This window comes from Paramisgurnus dabryanus, chromosome 8 (genome assembly GCF_030506205.2).
Source record: "Paramisgurnus dabryanus chromosome 8, PD_genome_1.1, whole genome shotgun sequence".
In the NCBI taxonomy this organism is placed as follows: domain Eukaryota; kingdom Metazoa; phylum Chordata; class Actinopteri; order Cypriniformes; family Cobitidae; genus Paramisgurnus; species Paramisgurnus dabryanus.
In genome coordinates, this window is record NC_133344.1 from 37,925,320 (window position 1) to 37,948,044 (window position 22,725).

The 22,725-nt window shown below is 36.3% G+C and overlaps 2 protein-coding genes across 14 annotated transcripts in view; both read left to right on the plus strand.

The window, feature by feature from the left end:
• elna (elastin a) overlaps positions 1-13,940 on the plus strand; it is a 77,456-nt gene extending 63,516 nt beyond the window's left edge. For 12 of the 13 annotated variants that reach the window (XM_065281743.1, XM_065281753.1, XM_065281751.1 and 9 more), the window contains 10 exons: positions 1,903-1,944; positions 2,418-2,438; positions 3,143-3,220; positions 4,427-4,495; positions 4,771-4,842; positions 4,930-4,965; positions 5,946-5,993; positions 7,693-7,725; positions 11,028-11,084; positions 11,814-13,940. In XM_065281743.1, coding sequence (XP_065137815.1) covers positions 1,903-1,944; positions 2,418-2,438; positions 3,143-3,220; positions 4,427-4,495; positions 4,771-4,842; positions 4,930-4,965; positions 5,946-5,993; positions 7,693-7,725; positions 11,028-11,084; positions 11,814-11,860 — 503 coding nt within the window. In that variant the 3' untranslated portion in view covers positions 11,861-13,940. The remainder of the gene's footprint in view (positions 1-1,902; positions 1,945-2,417; positions 2,439-3,142; positions 3,221-4,426; positions 4,496-4,770; positions 4,843-4,929; positions 4,966-5,945; positions 5,994-7,692; positions 7,726-11,027; positions 11,085-11,813) is intronic. The other variant, XM_065281745.1, reaches the window with a different exon arrangement.
• A 4,284-nt stretch (positions 13,941-18,224) lies between these two features.
• The window catches only part of limk1a (LIM domain kinase 1a), a 69,533-nt gene continuing 65,032 nt past the window's right edge, over positions 18,225-22,725 (plus strand). Inside the window, exon 1 of the mRNA XM_065281755.2 lies at positions 18,225-18,420. Within this exon, the coding sequence (XP_065137827.1) occupies positions 18,363-18,420 (58 nt within the window). The 5' untranslated portion in view covers positions 18,225-18,362. The remainder of the gene's footprint in view (positions 18,421-22,725) is intronic.

The window sequence follows — 22,725 nt, forward strand, 5'->3', positions numbered from 1 at the left end:
GGAGAGATCTAAAATTTCTGGGAGGGGGTGCTCGAGGACCAGGATTGGGAAGCACTGCACTAGAGGAATGCCCTGATAAATTAAAATAATTTCTGCATTTCAGCCACAACCTTATTTTCCACGCTGCTGTCTCCTCAAATCCATTCCATTTGGCTCATTTAGAGTCCACATAGATATGTACACTAGATGTCGCCTTGGCTACGGCAGTTCAGTAGACTGAATGCTTTAAATAGAGCTGCCATCTTGAAACCGGGGAGCCCTCTATCAGCGTCATTGTAGGCAATGATGTAACGGAAATAAAATCACCATTAATCGTCATGAATGAGATTTTCAAGGATTTCTTTTGGTTTGTTCCAACAGTCAGACATGTATTTAGCATTGAGTCCAGAAAAAAATTTAAGTTATGATATTATTATATGATATTATCTACTTTTTCTAACTATAATACATAGTGCTATTAGCCCTAACATCCATACGCAGCACAAAACTCCGGCATCGTCCATGAATTCGAAGTACAGGCGGAGAAAGCAGCATACCTAGCTACGTCCCATGACAAGACCCCTGTTTCAAAATGGCGGTGGTTTTGACGCATGCTCCAAGGCTACATCTAGTGTATATTTCTATGGAGAGTCCATATGAATTACACTCCATTTACGTGTTTTCATCTTTTGCCTGCGCGGTTGTTCTTCTCTGGCAAGGTCTTTTTCAACACATATTTGCTCCCGCTTCTAATATCTGATCACTCTGTGTTCACCCGCCTTCTGCTAAGAGTGATTTTTTCCCGACCGGACGAATCCGGACGAATCTTGTTTCTCTCAAAGTTAAATTTCTTGCACAAAAAAATGTGCCTTTGGATCAAAGTAAAAAAATGCACATTTTTAGTAATTAGACTATGGGTGACTTAAAATATATTCTTTTATTGTGACAAGATGAATAATAAAATTTATTGGAAAAATCATCATTTTTTTTGAAAAATTGATATTGGAAAAATAAATGAAATATGACACCTGTCACTTAAAACAAGTTGATGCATTTTTTACGTCAATCCAAAGACATATGTTTTTTAAGTAAGAGAGAGCGAGATTGGGTTTAACAAATATAAAATGTAGGGTATACAAAAATTGTATTAGTTTACCTTTATTCATCTTGTCACAATAAAAGAATATATTTTAACATTGCACTGTCAGCAAAAATGTCACAGAGAAAAATAAATGAAATATGACACCTGTCACTTAAAGGAGCATTTCACCCATAGAAACATTAATCTTTATTGAAAGTGTCTCATATTTGTAGTCGAAATGTAACATACATTTAGAATTTGGTGCCTATTTGACAGAGAAAAGGGGTGTTTGTAGTCTCACTCCCTCAACAAAGACATTGGAGTTCCTTCTTTCAATGATGCAAAATGATGACTTTTACATCATTGAAAGAAGGAAGTGCAACACTGAAATCTGTATTTCTCCTGTCTCAGGGGAAACCGAGTGAATGATGCATGATCATTCAAAAACATGACTGGGGTTCTAACTAAACAAAGCTTAATGCTAATGGGTGAAGTCTCCCTTTAAATTATTAGCAAAATATGAATAAAGGAAACCCGTTGACCTATGTGAAAAAAAATCACCTTTTAACCAAACTCTTTAACCAACATCTTTTTAACTAAAGAATGTCCCAACGATGACCGTCTTAGCGGCTCTTCCGATCGATACAGGTTTTATTTAATTAAAACAATAACGGCAACAACATATCAAAATGGCAGTAAATCCAGTAAATGTTGATTTGAAGCCGGGGGTTTTTTGCATCTCCTCCACAATGTTAAAGGCCTGAGCTGAAATAGTCACTTCTATGCTGTAGTCTGTCTTTGAAGCAGAAGGGTTGAAGGTGCAAACTGTTGTTTCTTGGCAGGACCGACGGCTATTGTAGGAACTGGCAAGGCCCCTGAGCACAGTAAGATCTACTGTGTTGCATGTACAAATGTCTTGTCTGAATGTGCAGGAACGTCATTCCCGTTGAGCTCTCGCTTTAATCCCGTCTCATTTTACATCTGATCTCAACATTAACCGAACTTCAGTTTGCCTGTCAGTCTGTTTTGTTAGATTTGTTACCTGAAGAATGATCTTCTGGGTGGATTAAAAACAATATTTAGCTCAGTGTTGTGTGCATTTAAACTTGTACTTTATGGGGCGGTTTCCCAGACAGGGCTTAAGTCTAGTCTAATAAAATATCTCAGTGTCATTGTTTTGTCTCAAGATGCACAGCATTAATGTTTTTTTTTAAGTTATGTTTTAAAGACTACTTAAATGTCCTTATATAACTATGGCCTATTCCCCGCTTTAATCTAAACCCTGTCTGAAATACCGCCCCAGTATTAATTTGTTGGTTTCCATTATCATTTTACAATTCTCTGCATTTTTGTGTAGGTGCAACAGGAGTTGCTCAAGGTAAAGTATTTCATTATACATATCATTTATTTTTTATTATATTTAGTTTTAACCTTTATATATTAACATTTAATATGTATTTCATGGGCAACAGATACACTTCTAATTTTACAACTCATATGGCAAAAAAACAAAACATATTTACTTACCTATAATCAATGTAATTTATTGGGGTTTATTCATAATTTCCCTTTTGCATTCTCAGTGCAGTTAAATCTCTGACTGTCAGAAATTGTTCCCCACCAGAGGCCATGGTTCCATATTCCCACTTTACATTGATTAAATGAACCACTAGATGGCAGACTAACATTACTGTATAACAATCTTCTGACTCCTATTGAAAGGAAATAGGATTTCTATAAAAGTGCCCTCCTCCGTCAAACAGTTCGGACTACCCTTACAAACATATATGTTATTACTTTATATATTTTTTGACATCCTTATATTGTGTATGATACCAGGACAATACTTCTTATAGTCCGTCCTGACCTCTAGTTAGTAGATGAGCCGGTGGGGAAAACTTTTCAGATTCAAACCTAACCACAATTTCTGTAGCAACACAGAATTAATGTTAATAAGTATTTTACATGATAGTAAAGTGTACTTTTTTAAACAGGTCGTGGTGGGGTTAACCCCTATCACTATTGTAAATATTATCTGCAGGCAGTGATTCAGGATTTGTTTCATTTTCCCTGATGTTTTAGGTCCATATTACACTGGCGTTGGACAGTCTGGAATTGGAACTGGTTTGTTACCTGGAGCCAAGCCGCTGAAACCCCCGGGTCAGATAGTTTGCCACAGTCCGTTTAGTTTGATGAATGTGTGTCACTACTGTATATTTTTCTGCCTCAGATGATTCAGACAACATCTGAGGGTTTCAAATTTTGTTTATTGAAAAAAGATATGTATGTATCATTCACTCATCCATAGGTCTTTGTTTCTTCTGTGAAACATAAAGGAGAGCAGGGCATAAATATTTAAGTTAGATTAATAATTGTTTTACACAATCAACACACACATCTCTACTACAAATTAACACTTAAAGTTTGTTTGTGGGACCTACCGTTATCGTACAATTACGCCAAAAGTGACAGGAGTGTAAACGTGACAACTTACCCCATAGGTGGGGTTCATTGTAACAAACAGAGGGTTTGTTGTAACACCTGCTAGAAGATTTAGTTTAAACACAAATAATTAAATAAAATTCTGTCTATATAATAAAGGCGGATATTGTTTAAAAATTTGCCTATAATAGATAGATATCCACACATTCATCCATCCATGATCCTTCATCTAACCATCTTTGAATTAAGCATCAATGCATATAGATTTTTTTAAGGGCTGCAAAAATAATTGTCATTTATTTCCCCTGATATTGTATTATTGTATTGTTATCATTTTGATGAATAGTATTTACATTTACATGTTTTCATTTCATTATCATTGTATACCTGAGGCTTAATTGTAACACTGTGTGACAACTAACCCCGCTGTGTAAAATTTTTTTCAATCCCAGTTATCAGTTACTAGGAGTTGCTGACATGTTTCAAAATGCTGTTGTGTTTTAGGTAACAAGACTGGATTGGATTTGATAAATTACACAGCCAACTCGAAAAACATAAGATGAAGAAATGTACTTACGTGTCTCCAAACCCCTCTTTGTTCAGTATCTTAACCAAAACACATCAAAACTTTTCACAAATTCACAAGAGACATCTTCTGACAGCAAAAGAGAAAAAAGCACAGATTGCTCATCCCTGTATAGATATGTAAAGTAGCTGTGTTACAATTAACCCTGTGTTAGTTTGTTCCCCCGCTCACCATTATTTTATGTGACAGTCTCTTGTGTGAAAAACAAACCAAAATGTTTTGCATTTTTTAGTGAAATTATGTCAGATCTCAAAGCTTATTCATAAGAGTTTTGTTTTTGAGTGAACTGTTGGTTTATATCAGCCTGATATGATGTTTTTGCATTGTTTGTGATCCAGGTGTTGGAGGGACTGGTACTGTCGCAGGTGTAGGTGGAGTTGGTGGGGCTGGTCTCATACCTGGAACAGGTAAATCAAACATTGTGCATACCTCTGTGTTTATTTGTTATAATATTATTCTGCTTGATTGGAAACTCTTTTAAACTCAAGGGGTAGTGTGAATGCTGTAGTATATGTGATTGGTAAACAATAAACTACATGGAGCGGCAGCCCATAAATGACCACAGAGGTTCTTGAATAAAGCACTTAGCTTCAGGTCACTAGGGGTAAAAGTGAACTATGAATAAGTGTGCTACTGTATGGATTAAAATAGATCATCTGCAGAGTTATTATTAACTCTTTAGGTGTGAGGTATCCAGCAGGTGTTGGGTATGGAACCGGTGGTGTCGGGACTGGTGGTAAACCACCCAAACCAGGTCAGTAAATATTAATTTCAGCATAGTAATGTTCTTTGATGCCACACTATGATCTCTAATGGATGCTATGTCTTACCTTATCAATAGGCTATGGCTCTTTGGGCACAGGATATGGACAGCCAGGTGAGGCAATACTTATTACTTATATTGAACCCTATTTATTATACTGGACTGGTGTATAACTCATTCTTCACTGTTCAATCAGAGAAGAAGGCATTTAATTTAGGGATTTCTTATTGTACAAATCCTTTTATAGCAAGACGAAGACATTTATTTTTTTAAAGTTTTTTCAAAATGATTTAGTTCAGGCAACTCTACAGACTGAGCATCTAGTCTTGTGATTTGCCTTCAGCTTATCATCTTGCACATCAGCTCAGAATAATATCGGTTGTCTTATCTAATACTCAGAGCTCTAACATTCACCTGCCTCCACCCCCAGCTCCACCTGCCTACATCTGTTTATGGGTTGATCACTTGCACACAGATCCTAAACAAAAAAACTTTATTAAATAACAAAAAAAACCCTAGAGGGGGCAAATAAGGACATTTATCCAAATAATAAACAAAACAGAGCAGGACAAGACAAGGAACACACAAAGGTGTCTTAAGATACACAATATTACACAGCAATCACAAGGGCATTAAATTGTAGAGCAGTTGGAGGACATGAACTAATAATTGGATAATTAACAAGTAAACAAGGGGGCAGGATCAAGACTCAAGACAGGAGAGCACATGGCACACAAAACACAAACATGGGCCATGTGCTTCCCCGCAAAAACACAAGACAACAAATAGGGCTGCCATGATCCTGTCACATCAAACAAGGCAAATAACATACAGGGCTGACAGGATAATGGCATCGCTGCAGAATGTATTAGCAGCACAACGGTACATTTACCAAATACATTTACCTGTCATGACCATTATAATGGTCAAATTAATCCTGAGAGGCGTCATGACGGAAATTGTCATGACTTTCTCTGTGAGCGCAGCGCATGGCTGGGGAAGTTGTACTCTTGTAAAGTAACATTATCTGTAAACAAATAATATACATTCAGTATTCAGTTTCACGACTCAATTTATAAATCTGTCATTCTTAGGTGGTGTAGTTCCAGGTTCATATGGTGGATACCCACAGGCATATCCAGGTATAGTATCACAAAATGTTAATTTTTTTCAATATAAAAGATTATATCTGTCAGAATAGAATTGACCTATGGCTAAGCCACGCCTCCAAACGCGATGAGCCAATCACAGTGTGCATAGCTAACCCAGTACACTCAGACATTCTCTGCTTTCACGTCCATTGAAATGTACTGCAGTTAGTGAGTTTTCATTAAACGCCCTTTAAGGGCGATTTATTGTCGTGCGTAGGTCCTACGGCGTAGCTATCCGTAGCCTGTGCGTAGCTCTGCGTAGCCTGACACGCACCTCACAAAATTTCTAACAGCGCGTCGGCTCTACGAGGACCGCAAGCTCTGTGATTGGTCCACCAGAACCCCTCCCGTCAGGTAAAAAAACTGCGTCATAGGTATTTCCGTTTGAGACGGTGAAAACAAAGATGAGCCAAGTTGAGGAGTGATTTAACTCAAACTGCAACATAAGTCGCTGTTTATTTACTTCCATCATTGCTGGTCTTCTCAAATTATACACAACAAGTTGCTATTTCTATTCCTTCGTTTGTGGGTTAACTTGCTTAGCTTTTTCTTCTGTGACAACTTCTGCTGCTACTGTGGTTACACGCGTGATTACTGCCAACCAGCGGTTTCACGTGTGTTTGCACGTCGACGCAGACGGCGACGCACAAGTATAAATGAAAACCGACGCGGAACCTACGCCGTCGCTGCTATGCCGTAGGACCTACGCACGACTATAAATCGCCCTTTAGATTGCATTGAACCTAAAGAATTCATTTTAAACAAAGTATCAGATGTTTTAATCAAATTTTATGGCATTTTTAGTTTTAGACCAAAAGTAAAATATAAGGAAAGTAAATTTAATATCAGTCTTACTTTACTATCAACCTCTCAAAACACAAAGCCCCTACATGAATGTCATGTGTGTATACTTGCCCGTCATCCTCTTCATTTATGTATTAAAGTTATATGTTTATTGTTATATGTCGTCCTCCTCATCTCTCGCTACACATACGTGAAAGTGACATATATTATTTTTGAACCTGGATTCACTATTATAGGACTGATGCAACACCTACATACCCGGAAGTCTTGTTTGATTACATTTGTACCATATATAAAAAGTCATTATTAGTCATCATATAATAGAAACGAGCCATTGGCACTGGAAAGAGAAGTTTGTTTTAAATCCTCTCACTATGTAAAGCAGCATTGTGGTGAAGTGCAAATATAATGCAAAGGGGAAGCTCTTATGTATTAGTGATTATGTAATCATAGTACTGTACAGATGCTCAGTGAGTGAGTTTGTTATTTCCGTCTACAGTAGATCCTGGTGGTCACAGCTGGTCAGAAATCCCTCTTAACAATAAGCAATCCAGAGTCTGTCTTTTAATTTACAGTTACGCGCAGTAACCTCAGACACCCTGAGTTTATCATTTGCTCCATATATACATTTACATTTAGTCATTTAGCAGAGGTGGCTTACAAATGAGATAATAATAGAACCAATTAGAGCAACACAAGAACAGCAATACACTACTAGAACTGTACTCATGAAGTATAACACAGTAAACATAGAGAGTTGGTTTTTTTTTGACAGAGAATCTAAAGATAAAGATAGATGGTTTTAGCCGATTCTTAATATTCTCTATATAATCTCTCTAACACATTTCACTCCATCATATTAATGTTGATTTTTTTGTGCTTTTAGGGGGATATGGAGCAGGACTGACACAACAACAAGGTACAATAGCTCTCTGTAACACATTAGATGTTTGAGTGCTATTTATGGGACTTTAAGATCGACTCTTATATATATATATATATATATATATAGTTTTTTTTAAACACCAAAAAATGTATTTTCTACAATAAGTTAAAAAAGTTTACATCTTATGTGAGGAAAAAATTAGATCTTTATTCAGCCCTTTAATTAAATGATGTTGACAGTATTTACTAAGTTTGGGAGGAGCATGGTCATGCAATCCAACCAATCAGCGATTGAGAAGAGGTGCATATAAATAGCCGTCCCTCACCTTTGTCCCGTGACAGTCCTCCACCCCATCACCATTATTACTCTCAGCTAGTTCATCTCTCCCAGTTAAAGAGGGGGGAGTACTCTGGGTTTGGAGTAATATTCTGAGCTCGGAGCCCTCCCCTCGGACGCCAAATATGCTTTGTCTCATTCCCTATCAATTACATGTTAATGCAATATAAACATTATAAACATTTAGCTAGTGATAGATTATAGTGACCATGTTTACCTTAGCACACCTGTACCAGTTCAAAATGATCTCACAAAGTTCCGTGGGATAGTCACCTAATTTTTCCGTGGCATTCTCACGGATCGGTTACTCAACTGCTTTTTCCTATTTTCAAACCATCGTCGGTTCAGTTTAGGGTTAGATTTGGTGTTTCCGTTAGTATGTAACATTAAAGGCGGAGTCCACGATGTTTGAAAAACGGTTTGGAGAAGGAAACGGGCCGACTACCAAAACACACTTATAGCCAATCAAATCAAATCAAATGCTGGGTTGCGTATGTGTGGGGCGGGTCTATCAACAGAAGGTCCAGATTCTATTGGGGTAGGGGCGTGTTTGTTTGGGTGATTTCAAATATCAACATTGGCTTTCAAACATCATGGACTCTGCCTTTAAGTATTGGTTTATAGTATTTTTCTGATGTATTCTTTTATATTTTCTAAACTTTAAACAATTGTCGCCTGGCGTTGGGGTTAGAGTTGGGTTTGGGTAGTGATGTCATTTTATGTAAATCTAACCCTAAACCGAAGTGACAATGGTAAGAAAATAGGACAAAACAGTTGAGTAACCGTTCCATGAGAATGCCACGGAAAAGAAAGTCTGTGGCAGGGCCACGGAAAAATGCAGAGATCCGTGAGAATGCCACGAAATTTTTTTCAAAAAATGTAGTGACTATGCCACGGAAATTCGTGAGATCAGGTTGCAGTTACATAATCTCGAGGCACGAAAAAACTACAAACTAGTTTTTAATGTAGAACACATTGGAGAAATCACAAGAGAATTAAGCAGGAAACATTATTCAACTGACCTACAAGCAGAGCCGGCCTTAAGCATCTGGTGGCCCGTTTCAATAACTAATAGGAGGCCCTACCCACATAAAACATAAGCATAATAGAGCAAAAAGCAAGGATTCCTGTTGGTTTGCATCAGTGGTATATTATTTTATTACGTGCACTTTTAGCTTCACGAACAGGCAGCTCAAAAGAAATGATCCAACCTTATTTAATTACAACTATACAATTATAGTTGCCTCGCCCTTTCATGGACGCTAAATTCTCTGCTTAATTGATTTGCGCAGTATATTTTCAGCTGTCTGGGCTGACTTTAAAAAAAAACATCTCAAACATCCCCTCAACTTGAATTATTTAACAAAAGCAAACAAGACAAGTGTCTGACTGACACTGAACCGAACTTATAAATAAGGATGGGCTCCGCGTTTTTTCAGCACCGTAGACAGCTCACCTGGCGGCGAGCGTAGATTTCACCTAAACCTTATTAGAAATCCACCTTTCTGTGTTTGGGTGCTGAGAATTCCCTGATAAGTTTATCTTTGTCCAGCGATTTTGTCACCTCGTGCTCAATAAAAATCTGAACGAGAGCTGACGGCATCTATGTTCAATAGGCTATAATAAAAACAGTTTACATTGTTATGCGGGAGCAAAACAAAAATAGACGATTTCCAAGCCACTGTAAAAAAAAAATCACCCCTCATTTATCTAAAGTTCTTGGTCATTATGTTCATTATGTTAATTTAATGGAACATTGTGTGTATGTTTTATTTTTGTATAGTGTTGTCTCTATGGACCTTTGTGTCTTGAATAAAGTTGATATGATGTTGCGTTAGAGGAAAATGCCGTCATGCACAAAATATATTAAAGGCAGTCAGTAAATGCACACAGATGTTATACACATATTTTAAATACAATTAAATACTGCATTAAGGTTAGTATAAAATCCAATAATATTATTAAAAAAAAAACCCATTGAAATCAGTCCCTAAAATAATGTATTATTAAAAACCTGGAATCGCACTTGCACAGACAAGCCTGATGAGAGAGAGCATGGTCGAATTCAAAACTGCGTTTTTGCGCCCTTGAAGGGCACTTAGGGACGGGAGCCGCTTAAACTTTCACTCCAGATAAAATGAAAATGACGTTGCTTTCATTGCTCTATTCTCCAAGTGTATTTTAGCGGTCACAGTCACGCAATGATACACAATTGCGCAACTCTCTGCACAGCTCTGATATTTGAAGGGAATAAATAGGGCATATAGCGATGAGTACTTCAAATTGATATTCTCTCCATTTGTGACGGAAAATTTGTCGGAATGAATGCGCACGGGCTAACTACGACAGGTAACACATTTAAGAAATGTCGGTTTTCACAAAAATAAGGCTATTAAGCTCTCGTCTAGTGATCCCGATGCTAAAGAATAATTAAACCTCTAGAATTATCCACATGTGCACGTTTTCTTAGAGTTTTTATGAAGCACCGTGATGCTGCTGTAAACGATTCTACATTGATTTATAAAAATGAAAGAAATTACTTTTAAAAATAATTTAAATGACATTTAATAAATATTAATGCAGTTCTATATTTTTTTATAAAATACATTCATTTCATATTAATAATCCGATTTCTACAGGCTAAAGCGCGTATGAACGTCCGAGAGAAAATAAAGAGCAGAAATTAATTGATTTAAAATGAAAGATATGTGATTGCTTAACATCCACAGGCACTGACAATGTGAGCTCCCCCGTGCAGGAATCATAGCCCCACGTTCAAACATTCTTGCGCCTGGCTGGGGCCCTCCTTTAGGGCGGGGCCCGTTTCAATTGAAACGGTTGAAACATAGCTAAGGCCGCCTCTGCCTACAAGCCAGTTAAAAAACTTATGAGTATGGTTTTAAAACATCAGTTCGGTTCTTCATTCAATTTTATTGTGTGGAAAAGAAACTTGACTCATCTGGACCAGTCATGAAGTGTATTTATTTTTATTTTTACAGCCAAAGCAGCCAAATATGGAGGTGGACTGCCTGGATTCCTGGGAGGAGGTTATCTAGGTATGACAGATTTGAGTTTAATCCCTACATAATCACTGCTCTCATATATCTGCATGTTCTAATCCTAAATCACACCAAACACTGGCCTACATCCTCTTAACTGAGGCTCAGCTAACATAAAAGAAACGTATTGACGTTTAGCATTGCTTACTATTTAATGTCTGAAATAAATGCCTTTTCACAATAGATAAAAACAATATTTTTCAGTTATATCAAGAAATTTTTTTAATACATTGTATTTATTGTGCTGTTCTGGACAGGGTTAGGGTTAGGAGCGGGTTTAGGGTTAGGATCAAAAATGTAATAACATGTACTGTAGATTCTTTAAATGCAACTGTGTACACAATTGTTACATTGTAAAAAAATGATGTAAGTTGCACTTAAAGTATCTTCATGTTATTACACTTTTGAACCTAACCCTAAACCCACTCCTAACCCTAACCCTGTCCAGAACAAAAGTATTTAAAGACAACAAATATAAAGTGTTATAGAAAATCAGGATGGTTGTTTAATTAGAAAAAAAGATTTTTAAATTTTACTATCACATCTTTTCATATTTTTATTCTGGTTATTATTAATGCATGCAATTTATTGAACAGTGATGTTTTTGTTAGTATTGTTATGTAACATTAAAATTGTAAAATTTAGCTTTTAATGATGATTCTGCAGAATTGTATTTTATTTTTCATTTTTTTTTCTTGGATGTGTTTGTGTGGTATTCTCCTCCAGGTGGAGCGGGCTGTCAAGGAAAATACTGCGGACGGAAAAGAAAATAAACTCTCTTGAGACGTGAATGACCTCAAGAAACATGGTGCTACTGCATGCTCTAGAATGTACTTTACTCCAACAAACAATCCCATCATGCACAAATGTTACGTTTTGTACTGATAGTAAATATTTTGAACAAATCCAGAGTCCTGTATGCTAATACAACGTCTAGTGTTTTCTCACGATTATTCCAATTCTCATTGTTTATGGCACATTCAGTGTTTCATATTGTAGTTATTGCATAACTAGTTTTTTAGCGTTTTTATTTTAGCTGGTAAGGGTGTTTTAAACACCAACCTCTTATTTTCTGACATTTATGAAAACACCCAAAGCTCTTGTGTTCAGTTGCATTGATAGCTTAGCACTCCATCTTCCGAAGCAATGGCAAATATCTGCACATCATCCTTTTTTGTCTTTGCCAACACATTTAAGGTACACATTAAAGCGTCCTGTCATACTGCTGATGAAACTTTGGGTTGAACGATTTCACATCTGGCTTTAGTGTAGAGGTTTGCCTATTACACTAAATCTTTAAGAAGACAGCATACTGTAAGCTTTCTGTTTAATATTCATAAATACAGCTACAATTTACCAAAATACTGTATAAAGCCAAAAGCCTTAATGCTCTCAAAAATAGTTTTTTATAGACAAAAAAATATATGCAACACATTGCATCTTAATGCAATATTTTTTTTTTATTAGTGTTTAATCTCTATGTTCTCAATTTTATTAGATGCCCCCCCTCCATTTAGATGATTTAGGAGTGATTCACATCACAGTGTCTTTGGCTCGCAAATAGACAATTGAAAATACTTCAACTTTTAAGAATGCTCAGTCGAAAGTGCGTAGGAAATGACAGGGGAAAGCAATATGTTTGCGTTTTCCCGCACGATTTTATATTTGAAATGTGAAACGCCCCTTGGGCTTTTCTGAAACAACTTCATTATTTAAGGTTCAAGCTCTGAAGTATTAAAAAAATCACCAGCCTAGATCTCTTGATTTAAAATACTTCATAATTGCCAGCAGTTTTTTTTTTGTCGGCCATAATATGCATATTAAAGAAAGAGATCTTTACTAACAGACCACAGACAGTGACAGCTCGATGGCAATATTCATTTCTGCATATTGTGTTAAGTATGAAGACGTTTGCTCTGATTGTGCTAAATAATACGCAGAAATGAACGATGGCTACATTGTGTTGGATTGCTTAAACTTTTGTGCTCATATAAATAGTTTTGGTGCCAGTCCAGAGAATGAAAAAAAGCTAAAATGACCAAATCTGTAAAGCAGTAATCATAGATATGACTTGTACATTATGTATGTTTACTTTGAACATGGAAAACGGAAAAAGATGTGCTTATGTTGTTCCTCGGTCTGGAGAGGGAACAGGTGCTTCCATTATTTGACCAAGAATGTGTTTTGTTAATCATTGTGTATTCACATAGAATTAGTATATACATACATACATACATACATACATATATATATCTTATGCTTAACGTAGGTTGGATCATTAAACAGCAGGTGCCATGTTGTTTGTTTTGCACCATTTAAACTTGACATTTTGACCAGTTATCAAGTACACATGACAATAACTTTTTTTTTGTTCGCTTTAAATAACTAATGCATTTTAGTCACTGTGGAACTTGCAAAACTGTATAAGATATTTTGATAAGATGTGGGATGTGTGTGCAGTACAGTGTGTGTGTGAGTGTGTGTTATGTGTGTTATGCATGTAATGCTCTATAAAGTGTTACAAATCATGTGCGTTCTTTTTCCCAAAATGCCTCAATCACCAATGTATTACTAAATATAAAATGTCTCGTTTCGACAAAATTTGGTTTATGCTGTTTTCCAAACCATCTAAAAGACACTTTATCATTTTTGCTTATACCTGGTGCTGTATTTGACCTGCCTGTGAGCCCTATACCAGGTTTTGTCTATTGTGTCGTGGTATTTACATCTTATTTAAATAAAGGGGCGGGCCGTTGCACTTTTCAATGACCTACATTCTTACCAGTTCCCGAAAATCTTGGCATTTTACCTGTTCTAGTGAAAATAAATAAAATGTTTCAAATAAATAAAAAACTGTCTCTTGGTCTGTATAATACAGGGGTCTCCAACTTTTTATCATTGGAGAGCTACTTTCTAAAAAAATGAAAGTGGCCGAAAGCTTGTGTCACATAATACTTAAATCTCTTAGATAATGTATCATAACTCTCAAATGAACTAAAAACAAAACTTTTATATAACTGAAAGAGTTTATGTGTACACATGTATTAGGAGAATAAGTTATTTTAATGTAAAACACTGCATATTATAGTAGTTGTATAACTTTAGTTGTTTGCACATTTAGAATCATTGTTCTCAAATAAACCAAAAATCCAATCTGAAATACACCTGAGAGATGTAATACTTTAAAGAACAGTATCAGACAAAAAGGTAAAAAAGTTGTCACTGGGATGGTACCTTTTAAAAAGGTCCTAATATGTACCATTTTGGTACAGAAATGTACCTTTGTGGAACCATATGTACCTCTAAGGTACATGTGTAGCTTTGAGATACCAATATGCACCTTTTAGATACAAAAGTGTACTTTTTGAAAAGGTATTGCCTCAGTGACAACCTTCTTGTACCTTTTTTTGCCGAGTAGTTACACCAATAGCGGTCCGTGCATTTCACTTTCAGTGGTGTCCTATTTGAATTAATCCTTCTCGTTATACCATCATTATGACATCACGGCAATAGAAACACATCAACAGTTTAATTGCAAAGTAAAATAGAAATTACTGTATTTTACACCTCAAGGAATAACCGTAAAAATTTTATTAAAAAAAAAGACACTACAAAATGAGGCGCAGCGAATATAATGAACCTGTTTGAAAGGTATTTAAAATAAAGTCAAACTCTTTTTATTTTGCTAAAGAAATTGCATAAATGGTTCTTTTAGTCTATTATTCAAAGATAATGCAAAGAGTATTTAAAAAAAGTGATATTCAAAAAATGTACATTTTACAAATATGATTTGTTTACTAAATAAAATGCATTAAAGGGACACTCCACTTTTTTTGAAAATATGCTCATTTTCCAACTCCCCTAGTGTTAAACATTTGATTCTTACCGTTTTGGAATCCATCCAGCTTATCTCAGGGTCTGGCGCTGCCACTTTTAGCATAGCTTAGCACATTCAATTGAATCTGATTAGACCATTAGCATCGCGCAAAAAAAAAAAAAACTCTTCTCTAGCTTCCGACGAGCTGGAATGGCGCCTTGCATGGCTGACACCATGAAGGGGTGAATGTGAGGCAACTTGTAAAGCGCTTTGGATATGGCCATTGGTCTGTGAAAGCGCTATATAAATGCAGTCCATTACTATTTATATGGAGAAAAATCCTGTAATGTTTTCCTCAAAAAACGTAATTTCTTCTCGACAGAACGAAGAAAGACATAAACATCTTGTAAAATAATACCTTGTGTGAAAGTTTCATTGTAGGCATCTTAGAAGGTATACATTTGACTTCACTCTTCATGCATAAGCATCACAGGAAATCCCATGTTTATTAAAATACGTTATAAATTATAAAAAAGCACATTGAATTTAATTTCTGTTGTTGTATGCATACAACTTTCATTGTACCCACCATCAAAATTTCACACACAATCTCCACACTAAAGGCAATAAATAATAAATGAATAAAATAATAGATAAAATAATGATCTAATACTGTATCAGTCATTACACACTTATAAACAATACTAAAAATCAATGCCCCACAAATAGGCTACTTTTACAACTCCAAAAAGCTTCATATTATATTTTACCATAATAAATAAGCGGTTCCTTATTATGAAAAATCTTAGTAACAGTAACCAATATATCGAAAGTATTCAACAGTATCAAGTTATATGTGCAAAAGTGTAAACATTTATTTGTAAGTCTATTTTTCTATTTACACTTAAAGAAAGTTTTTGTTGTTGTTGCATTTTTGATAATATTGGATGTGTATGGATCGAAGAGCATGCAAAGCCTTAGCTTGCCTAATCACTTCATCATAAAAACAAAATAAACACATTTGTTATTTACATTTTACTTATATCAAAATAATTTTCCAACAGAAAAAACAATTAACAAAAGATATTACAAGAGATAAGTCACGCCCTGTGTTTCCTTGGTTGACCCAGGAGAGTTGGGCTCCAACAGTCAGTCACAAGAGCAGGGCCGTGCACAGACCTTTTGAGGGGCATGTGCTGAAACTGAAAAAGGGCACCCCCTCCAAATAAATATCACTTAATAATCATCTTAATAGCTTTATATTTATTCACTATTAATGATTGAAAAAAATCACTATTAATGAATGAAAAATGACATTTTATGATAGCTTGGCATTATACAGTGCAAACGATATCTGCCCTTTTAAGTTGGCTTTAACAATTTACATCCTGGGTGTTTGTCTGTATTAGGCCTATTTGTAGTCATGTGTTTGTGAAGTGCTCTTGTGAACTCGCTCTTATTTAATTGTAGAATATATAAATTTTAATTTTTTCCTCTGCTTACATAAAGTTACATTAAAATATGTTTGAAGAAAAAAAAGGTATTCTGTTTGTTTTATAAGCTAATTTTTATTATTTGGTTAACATGTTTGTGTGATTGATATGTGATTGAGAAGAGGGGAAATAAGAGATTAAAGATCAAAATAGGAGATTATACTATACTATAGCCATACCATTAGCATATTCAACATGTATCTCTGCCTACCTGGCAAAAACTGTGCTGAGGACCAGGAACCTTGGTCTTTTGAAGGTGCAAATAACTGCATTACTAATAAATATACTAAATACTAAGTAGACTTAACTCTAAGCAGTTGATTTCAGAATAAAAAGTTATGAACCAAATAATCATACAACTCCCTTGACTAATTCAATGCATAAGATACATGCATATACAATAAATTATATCCAGATTGCATACTATAATGAGTGACAGGGCAATAAAATGTACATACTTGTATCCTTTACACGTTTTTCATCTCTATCCAGTTTTCCCAACTGGGCATCTGATGTCTAAGACCTTTCTAATCTGATATGTTTTTGGTGTTAATGTAGGCTAAACATTTACCCGCGCGGGCGCGTCTTCTCGCGTGAGATGTGTTGACTTTAGTTAAACGATTAATACGCGTCATGCAAAAAAAACGGTAAAAACCCGACCGTGCATTCCGTATTGTTGTCACGGGTGCCCTTCACATGGGTGAACACTTGTTTAAAAACTGCTCGCGCTTTGTCAAAAACTCAATTTGGTCGCAGTTTGGAGCTCTTAGTGCCCCCTGATTGCCCACTCGACCAATCCCGTCTATGGATAATTCGGCTCTGCTCAAATTTATAAAACATGCGCCGTTATATACATACTAGTGTTTCTTTCGTAATGAGACAGCATTGTACTCAAACAACAAGATACTTATTTACCGTTGCAAGACGTTCAGCTGCCTCTGACTGCTGTGGAACTTCAGCTCGCTGCACTCAGGGGGCGGAGTTAAGATGTTTGACAGACAGTTTGAGCGGATCCAAAAATATTTAGTTTTTTAATAATTTTACTTGATAAATATATTTGTAAAAAACACAGACAGAGGTAAATGTTTAACAATAGCATTAATTTATATATATAAAATAATAATAATAAAACACCTCCAAAAAAGGGCACTTCGGAGTGTAAGGACAAAAAGGGCATGTGTTCTGCACAGGTTGAGCCCTATCTGTGCACGTGCCTGCACAAGAGGTAGTTTACAGGAATAGTGTTTGGTTGGCCAGTTTCTGTTTAAGGAATTCTGCCATTCTGAGCATAGGAGTTATCTGTGATCCTACTATGACGAGGGCGTGGTTAATATGATGACGTTTTGTTTAATGGAGAAAACGACTTCTTTAAAAGTCGTAATTTCTTTTTAAATCGTATTATTTTAAATGGTAAGTTGTTTTACATTCATAAATGCAAGCACAGTATTACAACCCAATTTAAGGTGAAGATTTTTTTTTGAAACATTGAAAGGACTTTCAAGTCGTAAAGCTACCAGGACTATGGAATATTGAAAAGATATACCCTCCTTATTTTTTCAATTTTTGTTGAATTTTTATATTCTTTTATTGTTTTTATTTTTATCTTCTTTTTCTTTAAATTGTATTAAAAATGTTATTTTCACAATCATAACGGCTGTGTAAATATTGCTTACATCTATGCATAATGGCCTAAATAAAAAAACCTGCTGACGTTCCATGGCCAGCAACAATGTGACGTCATCTTATTAATATTCATAAACCCCGCCCTCGCCACTGTACGATTCGCCAGATGACACAATCCTGCTTACCAAAGTAGTCCATGGTTGCCAATCAGAAGAATCGTACCGTTGCTTGATTAATATTAATGTGCCAAACCGTTCCCGTAGGACTGTGAGAGCGGCCGGCAGCGCTTTGGCAGCATTTCTCCTGAGTCTGATCTCAGAAGCGCTGCTTTTCGAGGCTTGAATGAGGTTAATGCTGCTCTGTTGCACCTGGAAGGACGAGCGCATGGGAGAGGAGGAAGGTGAGTCCGTCTGTATGTCTGTTATACAGTGTTTGAATGTAAAATATGGACTGGAGATGCGCAGATCCTCAGATGAGCTCGTGAATGATGCTGAGGGGCGCGCGTGTCACTGATGCTGTCTTCGTTAAGTCATGTTTTCATTGCTTTAATGCGACAAAGTATGAAGCTAGGATCTACGTAACTTAGTAAATAAGACACTTGGTCCATGAGTGTTTCCTTTTACCAAGTGTGTGCGTCAGTGTGTGCGAATGTGGTGCAGCGTGCAGGAAAACATTCACTACGTACGGCCCAAGTGTCAACTCTGTACACTAATATAAAGTAGGCTACTAACAAGTAGCATGGCAAAAGCAGATTTTTAAATGGGAATTTTTCAGGACTGGGTAAATCATGGTAATTTCTGTACTAGTACTCAGTGAAACTCTTCACCCTGGATGTCATATTCCTGGAATTTTCAAGACTGGAAACTTTCCATGGAAATTAATGGGTATATATGGGAATTTCTATGCTGCACATTCTTTAGTCATATGCACGCTGCTTACTGAAGGGCCATTGAGGCCACACCCCCTATGTGCATCACGTGTTTTATCAAAATAAGTGCCTGCTGCTAAAGTGTTTATGATAAAAAAGACGTTCGCGTTTGCCAGATACTCGCATAATCTCATGCGTAATCAGAGTTTACTGTTAAGGGAGTGTCTTGCGTGTATTTGAAAGTGAGCCTCTCTTTTATCATAAACGGTTTTGACGCTTGTGCAGCAGGCACTTATTTTGACAAATCACATAATGCACAGGGTTCACATGATGCAACAAACTAAATAGGTGTGTTTGACTTCATGCGGCGCTGCGCCGGCCGATCAGCGGCTGACTTGAAGCAGTGCATGCTGGTAAGTAATTTTGTCCTACTTGAGCTGGCGCTGAAGGCACTTGACTGTGTCATATGGTTTTAAAGGTGCCATTTGTAATAATTGAGGTAAAAGATTTTAAAAAATTAGCTACACGCATCAAAAGAATGAGAAAAAATAAGGGCAAAGGTGTCATTAAAAAAATGACAAGGTATAGTGCTGCAGAAATATCAATCTGAATTAGCATGCTAAATTACTAGCTACAGCCCGACTAGTGTTGTAATACCAGTTTCGACCATGGGAGGCGGTATGCGGGCCACGCACATAACCGCCAGCCAAACTGCAATACACGAATAAGTCGCATGTGTGGGAGTACAGCCCTCTACTACCATAGTCTACTACTACCGCTGCGTCCGAAAACTAAGGCAGCAGACTTGTTGGCTTAAGATTCATGAAAGCAGCTCAGAGAAATGCAATTCGGACAGCCATGGATTCGGACATGCCTTGATGCCTTCCTGCCTTGCAATAGGGGTTTCGGACGTATTTCAGTTCAGGGAAGAGAGCGGAAGAATGGCTAAAGCAAGAGACATTTACCACTACCACAAACATTTGCTGCAGGGAACAACGCGCTCGGAATCACAAATAAAATATGATAAATAAAGTAACCGAACCAGAGTAAATACTGGCACTGCTTTTCATCGCTGGAGACAACTAATGGACATGAAAGAAATGAGGTTCGACTCCGAAATGACAACATTTCTTTTCGATTGGTAAGTAAGATGCTGTTAGTATTTCGCTAGAAGTTCACTTATAATAGGCATTGCGATAACCTATGCTCAGCTTGTACATGAACTACGGCTTTGTGCAGTAAATGTGGCTCCATCTGAAAGCAGCTGATGGCGATTCACTTTTAATCAAGAAACCGGCTTCACTGACGAGAAGCGCAATGACTATCGCATGCAAAATATTGCTCATCCTTAGCTGTTAGCGTTTAATAGTTAGCTCTACCCACGGATCCGATCCGGTTTTCACCCGTTATCTACCAAGCTGATGCTAAAATGTAACATTAGCTAAGAAGCTTGAAATGTCTTCGATTAATGAACACCAAATGGACGCACGAAACGTAGCGGAAAACATTGCAATTTTAATGAGACCGAATGTTTTTTTTGTGACTAATGATAACTTAGTTGCTTATGTAAATCAAACTTGATATATGCTGCTAAATTTGCAGCTGCTAAATTAAAATAGACCAACTCACTTTTCTGGAGGTATACTGCCCCCCGTCTGTTTGGAGTGTGGAGTATGAATTGATTTTTTTTGGGCGGACATGTTAAATGGTCCCTTTAAGTACCGCGAGAGCGTTTCGAGAGTAGCCGGTGCAGCCTCTCCAGAGTGCTTGGTCGCATCACTGATGACAACGATCACGTGCGTTTCAAGTTTAATCCAACCTTCAGTTCCACTAATAAACATTATGAATTCATGTTTTTAAAACAGGAAAAACACGTTAATATGCATAAATATGTTATATTGTGTCGTGTAATATTGTTTTTATCAAATTCACCATTTCATTCACTTCCATTCCTGATTTAAAAAAAAGAAATCATGGCACACACCTCACTACGGCAAACAGCAGGTGTCCTGCTAGACGGCTCCGTCTTCAGCTCCTCCCTCGACTGCAAGAGGGCAAACCTCGCCAATCGGTCTGCGCAGGCAGAATGATCTCGAACACACCTATATTTTGAAAACAGGAGCAACACACTTGACACTCCGAACACATATTTTGAATTTGCGCCCCTCGAAGGAGCAGTCACCAGTCGCCACTGGGTTTCAAGACAAAAATTGATGTTGACTTGACAAAGCGTGGCCTGGAAGTTTTAAACAGTTTGAGAGAAGATATAGAATATTATATTGTTTAAACAGGATAAACATCTTCTTAAGAAGTTTATTTTAGCATTCTAGCTGGCTGTTAGCATGTTTAATTATGTAGCTAACATGAATTCGCAAAAAGTAAGCATGAAGTTAACATGATTTAGCATGCAGCTAGCATGATTTAGCATAAAGCTTGCATTATTTAGCATTAAGTTAACATGATTTAGCATGCAGCTAGCATGATTTAAAATGAAGCTAGCATGATTTTACATGAAGCTAGCATGATTAAGCATAATTTAGCATGAAGCTAACATAAAGCTAGGAATAATTTAATATTAACCTAGCAGGATTTAGCATGATTAAGCATGAAGATAGCATGATAGCTAGGGTACTGTATTTGGTTGCTAGGGAGGGGCTTGGCAGTGGCCAATGATATGATTCCATAGGCTGCTTGCCAGCATAAACAATATCAACCAACCTCCATGTCTCCATGACATTCAGATTTGAAGATATAACTGTTGGTTGCTAGGGGTGTGGCTTAATAGCTCTGCGAGGATCTTGGGAGACTGATTGGATGTCTGAGTATCCATTATGTAGTATAAAAAGCCACAGAAGCCATACTAAATCAGCCCAAGGACTAAATCAAGTCAAGTAAGTTTTGATGATAAAACTTGGATAAATATATTTGATCTATGGTATTTAGTGCTGCTTCACGATTAGTCGCGACTAATCGTTTGCAGAATAAAAGTTTTTATTTACATAATATGTGTGTGTACTGTGTATATTAATTATGTTTATATACACAAACATACATGTATAATTTTAAGAAAAAATATATTTATATATAATCATTATTTATTTTTATATATAATATAGATTATATAAATATAAACATGTATATACACAAGCAAATGTTTCTTAATTATATACCTGCATGTGTGTGTGTGTGTGTATTTATACTAGGGCTGGGCATAGATTAATCTAGATTAATCTCATACAAAATAAAAGTACTTTTTTGCCAGGGCTGGGCGAAAAATCGATTTAATGAATTAATTCGAATTTTTTGTTGTGGGCGATTTAAAAAATAAGTAATTCGATTTTTTTGTAATGGTTCATTTTTGGCTGCCCGGGGCTTCCGTAGCGTTATTATAGCAACATCAACAACATCATAGCACACGTGAAACAGCATTCCAAGAAGGTGTTTATTTATTTATTATTCATCTCAAAAATGGGGGTTACATTTGTCTTGCTTTTGATTAAATAAAAGCAAAATTTGCTTTAAGTTGTCTGCCGTTTGTACTTATTGCTTTTCTTAATAAGTGGGGGGGGGGGAATCGGAAAAAATCGGAAGTCGAATTAAAAAAAAATAAAATCGGAGATTTTATTTTTAGGCCAAATCGCCCAGCACTATTTTTTGCATAATATATGAGTTTGTGCTGTGTGTAAAAATTATGTATATTTCAACACACACACACATACATACATACATACATACATATACATTTAAGAAATGTTTTATTATTATATCGTTTTTTATTTATATATAATGTATGAGATTAATCTTTGTCCAGCACTAATGTACGTATAAATAATTATT